The 8,122-nt window shown below is 42.8% G+C and overlaps 1 protein-coding gene across 3 annotated transcripts in view; it reads left to right on the top strand.

The window, feature by feature from the left end:
- The first annotated feature begins 5,263 nt into the window (after window positions 1-5,263).
- pigk (phosphatidylinositol glycan anchor biosynthesis, class K) overlaps window positions 5,264-8,122 on the top strand; it is a 191,481-nt gene continuing 188,622 nt past the window's right edge. For all 3 annotated transcript variants that reach the window (XM_063064721.1, XM_063064720.1, XM_063064722.1), the window contains exon 1: window positions 5,264-5,399. In XM_063064721.1, the coding sequence (XP_062920791.1) occupies window positions 5,298-5,399 (102 nt within the window). In that variant the 5' untranslated portion in view covers window positions 5,264-5,297. The remainder of the gene's footprint in view (window positions 5,400-8,122) is intronic.

The following is an 8,122-nucleotide window of genomic DNA, read 5'->3' as shown; positions in this document are numbered from 1 at the left end:
GTCCATTTATCTTTGTCTGCCCAACATGCTCGTTGTATGTGTCCTACTTTCTTGCATTTTCTTAAAGTTTCATTTGTTTGGTGTATGTGAGTCCCTGCCACAATGGTAGCACAATTTGTTCAGCCAGGCCAGTTTCTGTTTAGATGTTGCAATTTTATTCATGGTCACTTTCATTCCTGACTGCAACTCCATTTGTCTGTCTCTGTGGTTTCCATTGAAACAACTATTTCCACTGCTCTTTTAAATGTAAGCTGTTCTTCAGTTAGGAGCTGTTTTTGAGTGATTTCTTGCAAGATTGCACAAACTAAATGATCACTCAGTGTATCATAAAGCCAATTACCAAACGGACAATGATGAGCAGGTCTCTTCAATTCAGCCGCAGACGCAGAAATGGACTCCCCTTCTTTTTGATTCTGCTTATGAAACTGAAAGTGTACTGCAATCAACAACAGAGTTGGTTCTAAGTAGTCCTGCATTACTTTAACAATATCAGGAAAGCTTATCTCTGCAGGTTTGGTCGGAGCAGTCAAACTCCAAAGCAAACTGTATGCATGTAAACCCAATGCACTTTGCTAAATTGGCACTTGCATCGCATTAGTTATTCCATTTGCTTCAAAATACTGTTCCAATAATTCAGTATACGTGAGCCAATTAACCATTCTGGAATCAAACTTGTCAAACTTTCCAATGTAGCCATTCTTCTCTGATTTTTAAGAATGATTATTATCACTTGGTACTCTCTCTTTGTGAATCTATGAATCCTTCCATTCTCTTTATGAACACATGAATTCTTCTGTTTTGAATTAAAAAAGCTCAATCATGTCTTCCCTTCTGAAGACTTTTTTTTTACTCACTAGGTTTTTTTGTAGTTCAAACGCCTTGCTCTGCTTTAAAAGGTCAGTAATCGTTTAGGGTTCACTTTAAAAATACCTCGTTGCCGATGTTATGTTTTGTAACTTCAAAAGATTAAATTAATTGAAAGGAAGACACGGGAATCTGAAATGCGGATCTGGCTTCGAATTTACTTTAAGCAAGTCTCGCGCACATTACGTGGTATCATGATGGCAGATGCAATTACCGTATTTTTACATATAACCCATAATTATTTAAATGAACAAGAATGCTTAATCAAACATTATATATACAAGATTACTCAATTATTATAGAAATATCAAATGCACAACTGATATTAAACCTGATTCTGATTCTGATCCAGAGACATATTTATCAGGATCACTACGTACGAAGGGCCCTTAGCATTATCATCAGGCAGGAGGTATTGTAGTGTTAGTACGTGACCACAGTTTCGTTTACTGTGGGTGTCACTTTAAAACGCTTGGATGAGGCGGGACTATGACGTCAGTATAGCAAGCTGCGACAGACCGCTGGGATTTTCAGAGGAGAAGGGGAGAGAGGGAAAGAGTGGAAGATTTGGACCGCAAGCTGCTGGCAGGAGCTGCAACAATGGGTAAAGTCTGATACTTTCCCATGCCCAAAGGATTGGGTTGATCAACGGCACACAGTGCACATTGGATGTGTGACTGTCACTTCGTATGATCCATACGTGGATTTTGTTGGAATACCCTGTGGCGGCTACTTTTGTTAACCCTTACATGGTTTCGGGTATGTTATATGGTAACCACTTGTGCTAGGATATATTCTGTGACTGTCACCCTGTGATATTTCTACGTGGATTTTGGGACGACTCGACGGATAAAATCTTCGGCGACTGTTACTTTGTTTTCCCAGCGTGGAACCTGTGGAATTCTTCATGATCGCCTCCTCTCTACATTTTAACGTGGATTTACCAGTCTCTCCCCTCACTTATTCCATGGATTACTGGACCTTTCTAGTTTGCCATCTTAAGACTTTGAGAACTCTTCCTAAGCCACACACGCACATAACACTGTTAATTTCTGTTTATTTCATTTAATTTTCTATATTTTTGAGTAGATACTAATAAATATAGTGGTTTTAACATTAAAACCTAACTCAGTTTGTGAGCTATTGCTGCTGGTATGTAACAGTAGCATTAGGACAAGAACTGTTAGGATGGGGAACAGCTTCTTCCCCCAGGACATAAATCTACTGAGTTCCCTACCACCATCCAAGTTTCATCATGCATGAAGCTCCGGTAGTGTTTTACTGTTTACTTTTTAACTTCTGTTGCAAACGCACTATGTGTTTTGTTAATTTACGAGTGGTAATATTACTTTATGTGTTATGTGTGCGAGTTACATTGTGTTGTGCACCTTGGTCTGGAGGGACGTAGTTTCGTTTGGTGGTGTGCATGTGTACAGTTGAATGACAATAAGCTGAACTTGACGTTCAGTTTGATCTATGATTGGAACTCATGCCTATCACGACAGGACTTGAGGGACTGAGAGATTGGACAGGCTGGGACTTCATTCCCTGAAGCGTGGGAGACTGACCCGCTGAGTTCCTCCAGTGTTTTGTGTGTCTCTCCCTTTTGATATTATCAAACTGCTTCCTAATTTTCAACAGTACGCAACACTCAATTCAATTCACTTTATTTTCTGTGAGGTGGCCAGTGCTATCATGTTTGCTGTTGTGTGCTGGGGCAGCAGGCTGAGGGTAGCAGACACCAACAGAATCAACAAGCTCATTCATAAGGCCAGTGATGTTGTGGGGATGGAACTGGACTCTCTGACGGTGGTGTCTGAAAAGAGGATGCTGTCCAAGTTGCATGCCATCTTGGACAATGTCTCCCATTCACTACATAATGTACTGGGTGGGCACAGGAGTACATTCAGCCAGAGACTCATTCCACCGAGATGCAACACAGAGCGTCATAGGAAGTCATTCCTGCCTGTGACCATCAAACTTTACAACTCCTCTCCTTGGAGGGTCAGACACTCTGAGCAATAGGCTGGTCCTGGACTTATTTCCTGGCATAATTTATATATTACTATTAACTATTTATGGTTTTATTACTATTTAATTATTTATGGTGCAATTGTAACGAAAACCAATTTCCCTCAGATTCAATAAAGTATGACTATGACTATGAACTTTGTTAGTGTCGTGGCAAGGACAACATCACAGAATTTAACGTACACAACACCACACTACATATAGTTAAACACAATATAAAATACTCACTATAGGTAATAAATACTAAAATTAATGCATGTGATTTAAAATACAAATACACAATAAAACTGGGTGTTGTTACTGTCAAAGCTGCTGTGTTTACTATATATTCAAACTGGCTGTTGTTACTGTCAAAGCTGCTGTGTTTACTATATATTCAAACTGGGTGTTGAGGCAGCAAATGGAGGAAGCACAAAACTGGATAAGGCTCTTCCGGACCTGTAGCGGCATCCAGATGGCACGAGAGTGCAGTGTGTGTGAAGTGTATGTGTAATGTCTTCTACTATTTGTTGAGCCGCCTTTATTGTCCGTCTCTTATGGATGCTGCTGAGTGATTCTTGTTTCTGGCCAATGATCTTATTACTTATTCTGACAATCCTGCTGAGCGGGTTGTGGTCAATAGCGCCCATTGTTCTGATCCATGTTGCGCTAAAGCAAAAATAAAGCTGGAAATCAGGGAGAGGAACCAAAATTGCTAGAAGGAGTCACACCTATGATTATCTTTAAGGAGACTGAAAGTAATTGGAGATTTTATTTTAAAGGCTCAAAATAAGTTTATTATCAAAGTACATCTATACTCTGTGGCAACTTTAATAGGTACACCTGCTCATTAATGCTAATATCTAATCAGCCAATCGATGCAGAAAAGCAAGCAGACATGGACATGAGGTTCAGTTGTTCTTCGGCCCAAACACCAGAATGGGGAGGAAATGTGATCTAAATGACTCTGACTGTGGAACGATTGTTGGTGCCACATGGGGTGGTCTGAGTATTCAGAAAATGTTGATCTACTGGGATTGTCATGCACAGCAGTCTCTAGAGTTTACAGAGAATGGTGTGAGAAACAGAAAAAAATCCAATGAGCAGCAGTTCTGTGGATGAAAATGCCTTGTTAACGAGAGAGGTCAGAGGAGAATGGCCAGACTGGTTCAAGCTGACAGGAAGATGAAAAAATGGTCTTTGAGTATATGTTCCTGTATACTATCTTGAGATTAATTTTCTTGAAGACACTTACAGGAAAAATATCAAATATGATAGTATCTACAAAAAGCATAATCTGTACATAAACAAAGACTGACAAACAACCAATGTGCAAAATAAAACAAACTGTGCAAATGAAAGCATACAGAGTGCATGCGTTGGAAAGAGTCCTTGAATGTGAGTCTGGATGTCATAGAATCAGATAAGCATATTGACAATTAAAGTTATCCATGACAGTTTAGGAACCTGATGATTGATGGATAATAACTTCCTGAACTTGGTGGTGTGGGACTGAAGGTGTTGTATCTCCTGGCCAGCTCTATTCTATCAACTCACACCTGAACCATAGCCCACCATACACTGTCCATCCATGTACATATCCAAACTTCTCTTAAATGTTTTAATCAAAACCCCATACACCACCGGCTACTCTCACACCCCTTCTGAGTGAAGACCCCTCCCCCACCTCAGGTTCCCCCTAAATATTTCACTTTTCACACAAGTTCTTAGTTAAGACCTTTCACACTTAAGACCTTAGTTCTAGTCTCACCCAATCTCACTGGATAATGCCTGCTTGCATTTACCCTATCAATTCCCCTCACAATTTTGTATACCTCTGTCAAACTTCCCCTCAATCTGCTATGTGCTAGGGAACAAAATCCTAACTTATTCACCTTTTCCCTATAACTCAGGTCCTCAAGTCCCAGCAGCACCTTTGTAATTCTCTGCACTCTTTCAATCTTATCGATATCTTTCCCGCAATTTCAAACTTATAAACTTGGAATCAGCAATGTTTTATTTACGAACTATTGCAATAGAAAATTGGCAGAGAGAAATGATAGTGAATGAAAAGGCACAAGAGATTCTATAGATGCTGGAAATCTTGAGCAACACACACTGAAGATCATAAAATAAGATATACTGCAGCTGCTGGAAATGCAGAGTAACACACACACACAGAATGCTGGAGGAACTCAGCAGGTAGGGCAACATCTATGGAGGAAAATGTATAGTCGACGTTTCAGACCGCGACCCTTCATCAGGAGTGTTTTATTTCCTTCATAACTGCTGCTTGACCTGCTCAGTTACTTCCGCATTTTAAGAGATGGAATGAATGGAAAATACAAGCGGCCAGGGCGGAACCAACGTTTGAGGCACTGAAGCTGGACGGATGCGGCGCGACGGAAGCACTTCCCGTGAATATGGCGGCCTCTGGAGCCGGTGGGAAGCTGCCCGTCGTTTTGTGTGCTCTGGCGTTTATGTTGGCCGCACAAATCTGTTGCGATGGCTCTGAAGAGGCGCAGGTAATGAGCGCAGAGCTGTGTCGGACGTTTGATTGTGACCCAAGGGTCAGTGAGCCGGGAGCGTCGCCGGGGAAATCGCCCTCAGTCTGAATTACCGAGGACCAGGAACTGGGGAACCTGGAATTCATTGATTCTGCCACAGACACCCCTTCCCCAGCCTTCCTTTGGATCATGTCCATTCTCATAACGGACCCCCTCCGTTGCACTCCGCTTTCTCCCGGATCCCTCCCTCCCCCACGGACATCCCTTCCCCTCCTTCGCAATCTGCGAACTCCCCCTCGCGCACCTGAGTCCCTCACTCGCACCCTATCCTTCCCCCGCTCTCCTCTGATCCCCTCTCTGAAGACACCCCTCAGCCCTTTCCCCTCAACCAACCCCCACTTTGGTTCTGACTGGAGAAGGCCAGCATGCCACTTTCCACAACGCTGGCCATCATTCGCAACGTTGAGTGTGGAAGTTGAATATTGTAATGAAGTTGTACAAGATGTTGGTGAGGCTGCATTTGGAGTATTGTCTTCAGTTTTGTTCACCATGTAGAAAAAAATGCTATTGAACAAAATGAATATAGAGGAGATATACAATCATGTTGCCTGGATTCGTGGTTATGGAGAGAGGTTGAGTAGGTTTGGATGTTATTCAGTGGAGCATTGAAGATGCTTACATGGATAATCTTGACGTGTATAGAATTATGAGGGGCATTGCTGGGGTCAATGTACAGTCTTTTCCCCAGAATTGGGGAATCAAGAAGGGTGAGGGCACAGGCTTAAGGTGGGGGAGAAAGATTTAATAGGAACTTGAGGGGCAACTTTTTCACCCAGAGAATGGTACTTGTATGGAGTGAACGTACCGTGACAGGTGCATGGATAGGAAAGGTTCAGAGCGAAATGGGCCAAATCAGACAAATGGGATTAACTTAAAATGGCAATCTTGGTTGTCATGGACCAAAATTAGTCTTCCTCTCCAGTCACCAAGCTCCCTTGGTGTCTCCATCACTGTAATCTTTTCCCCTTCTCCCAATCTGTTGAATGATTTTAAGTAAAGAGAATATATTATGCAGGTGGAGATGCCCTGCTCAAAAGGGTGCCACAAAGTTTTAAACACAAGAAATGATGCAGATGCTTGAAATCCAGAGCAACACACAAAATACTGGAGGAACTCAGCAGCATCTATGGAGAGAACTAAACAGTCAATGTTTTGGGCCAGGATGCTTCATCGGGATTGGCTGACTGGCATCAAGACAGCAAGAAGTGTAAACAAAGTCCATGGAGGGAAGGCCCTGAGTGTCAACTATTTATTCCTTTCCATAGTAGTGTGATCACTCGAGCTGAGTATGATGCCCTCCTAAGGGATTGTCTATTGCTGGGTCCTCAGGTGACTGTAGAGGCTGATCTAGGATCCACAGGATCCAAGATGATAGGGTGGATTCCCTTAATTCAGAACACCTGTGTATGAGTCTGTTTTAACGTGGGGAGGCTGGTGCATGGATAGTCACCACACAGTCCTTGACAGATTGGGGTCATGGTGCAGTGGCATCCTTCAGTACTGCTCAACCTTCACTGCTGCGATGCTGTGTCCACCAGCTCCACTGTTCAGGTTTTGGTTGGATCATTCTTTGTCTGGAACCTCCCCCTTGACCCTGCCGCCATGGGTGACCCTACCAGGAGCTAAGCATCAGGTGGCTAAGCCCCAAGAGAACATCACTCTCGGGATCTCAGGAACTTGCAAGCTACTCCACCATGACAAGGTGATGATCTTGCAGAAGAACTGCTGCATTCCTCCAACATTTTGTGTGCATTGCCATGAAATACTCTGTCTTTATCTTAGAGAACTGAAGCAGGTTTGCTGTCAGGACAGTGTTGCATTCCTTCAGGAATGAACTGAAAAGTTGGCCTTGATTTTTCTGCTCATGACCCTGATGTGGAAGTTGAACTACAACTTTCTGTCTGAAATGAAAATGTTACCAACCGAATCAAAGTTCAAAGTAAGTTTATTATCAAAGTACCTGCACTCAGTGGCCACACCTCTGTAGTTAATAAACTGGCTACTGAATGTATGTTCGTGGTGTTCCGGCTGCTGTAGCAGATCCACTTCAAGGGTCAAGATGTTGTGCATTCAGAGAAGCTCTTCAACACATCACTGCTGTAACGTGTGGTTACTGTCACCTTTTTTGTTGGCTTGAATCTGTCCATTCTTCTGACCTTTCTCATTTACAAGGCCCACAGAACTGTTGCTTATTGGATACTTGGTAGTGTGGAGGAGCAGAGGGATCTCGGGGTACATGTCCACAAATCCCTGAAAGTTGCCTCACAGGTGGATAGGGTAAGTAAGAAAGCTCATGGGGTGTTAGCTTTCATAAGTCGAGGGATAGAGTTTAAGAGTCGCGATGTAATGATGCAGCTCTATAAAACTCTGGTTAGGCCACACTTGGAGTACTGTATCCAGTTCTGGTCACCTCACTATAGGAAGGATGTGGAAGCATTGGAAAGGGTACAGAGGAGATTTACCAGGATGCTGCCTGGTTTAGAAAGTATGCATTATGATCAGAGATTAAGGGAGCTAGGGCTTTACTCTTTGGAGAGAAGGAGGATGAGAGGAGACATGATAGAGGTGTACAAGATAATAAGAGGAATAGATAGAGTGGATAGCCAGCGCCTCTTCCCCAGGGCACCACTGCTCAATACAAGAGGACATGGCTTTAAGGTAAGGGGTGGGAAGTTCAAGGG

This window comes from Mobula hypostoma, chromosome 12, assembly GCF_963921235.1.
Source record: "Mobula hypostoma chromosome 12, sMobHyp1.1, whole genome shotgun sequence".
NCBI classification, from domain to species: Eukaryota; Metazoa; Chordata; class Chondrichthyes; order Myliobatiformes; family Myliobatidae; genus Mobula; species Mobula hypostoma.
The sequence above is the reverse complement of the archived record's forward strand: the minus strand, read 5'-3'. Positions and strand labels throughout refer to the sequence as shown.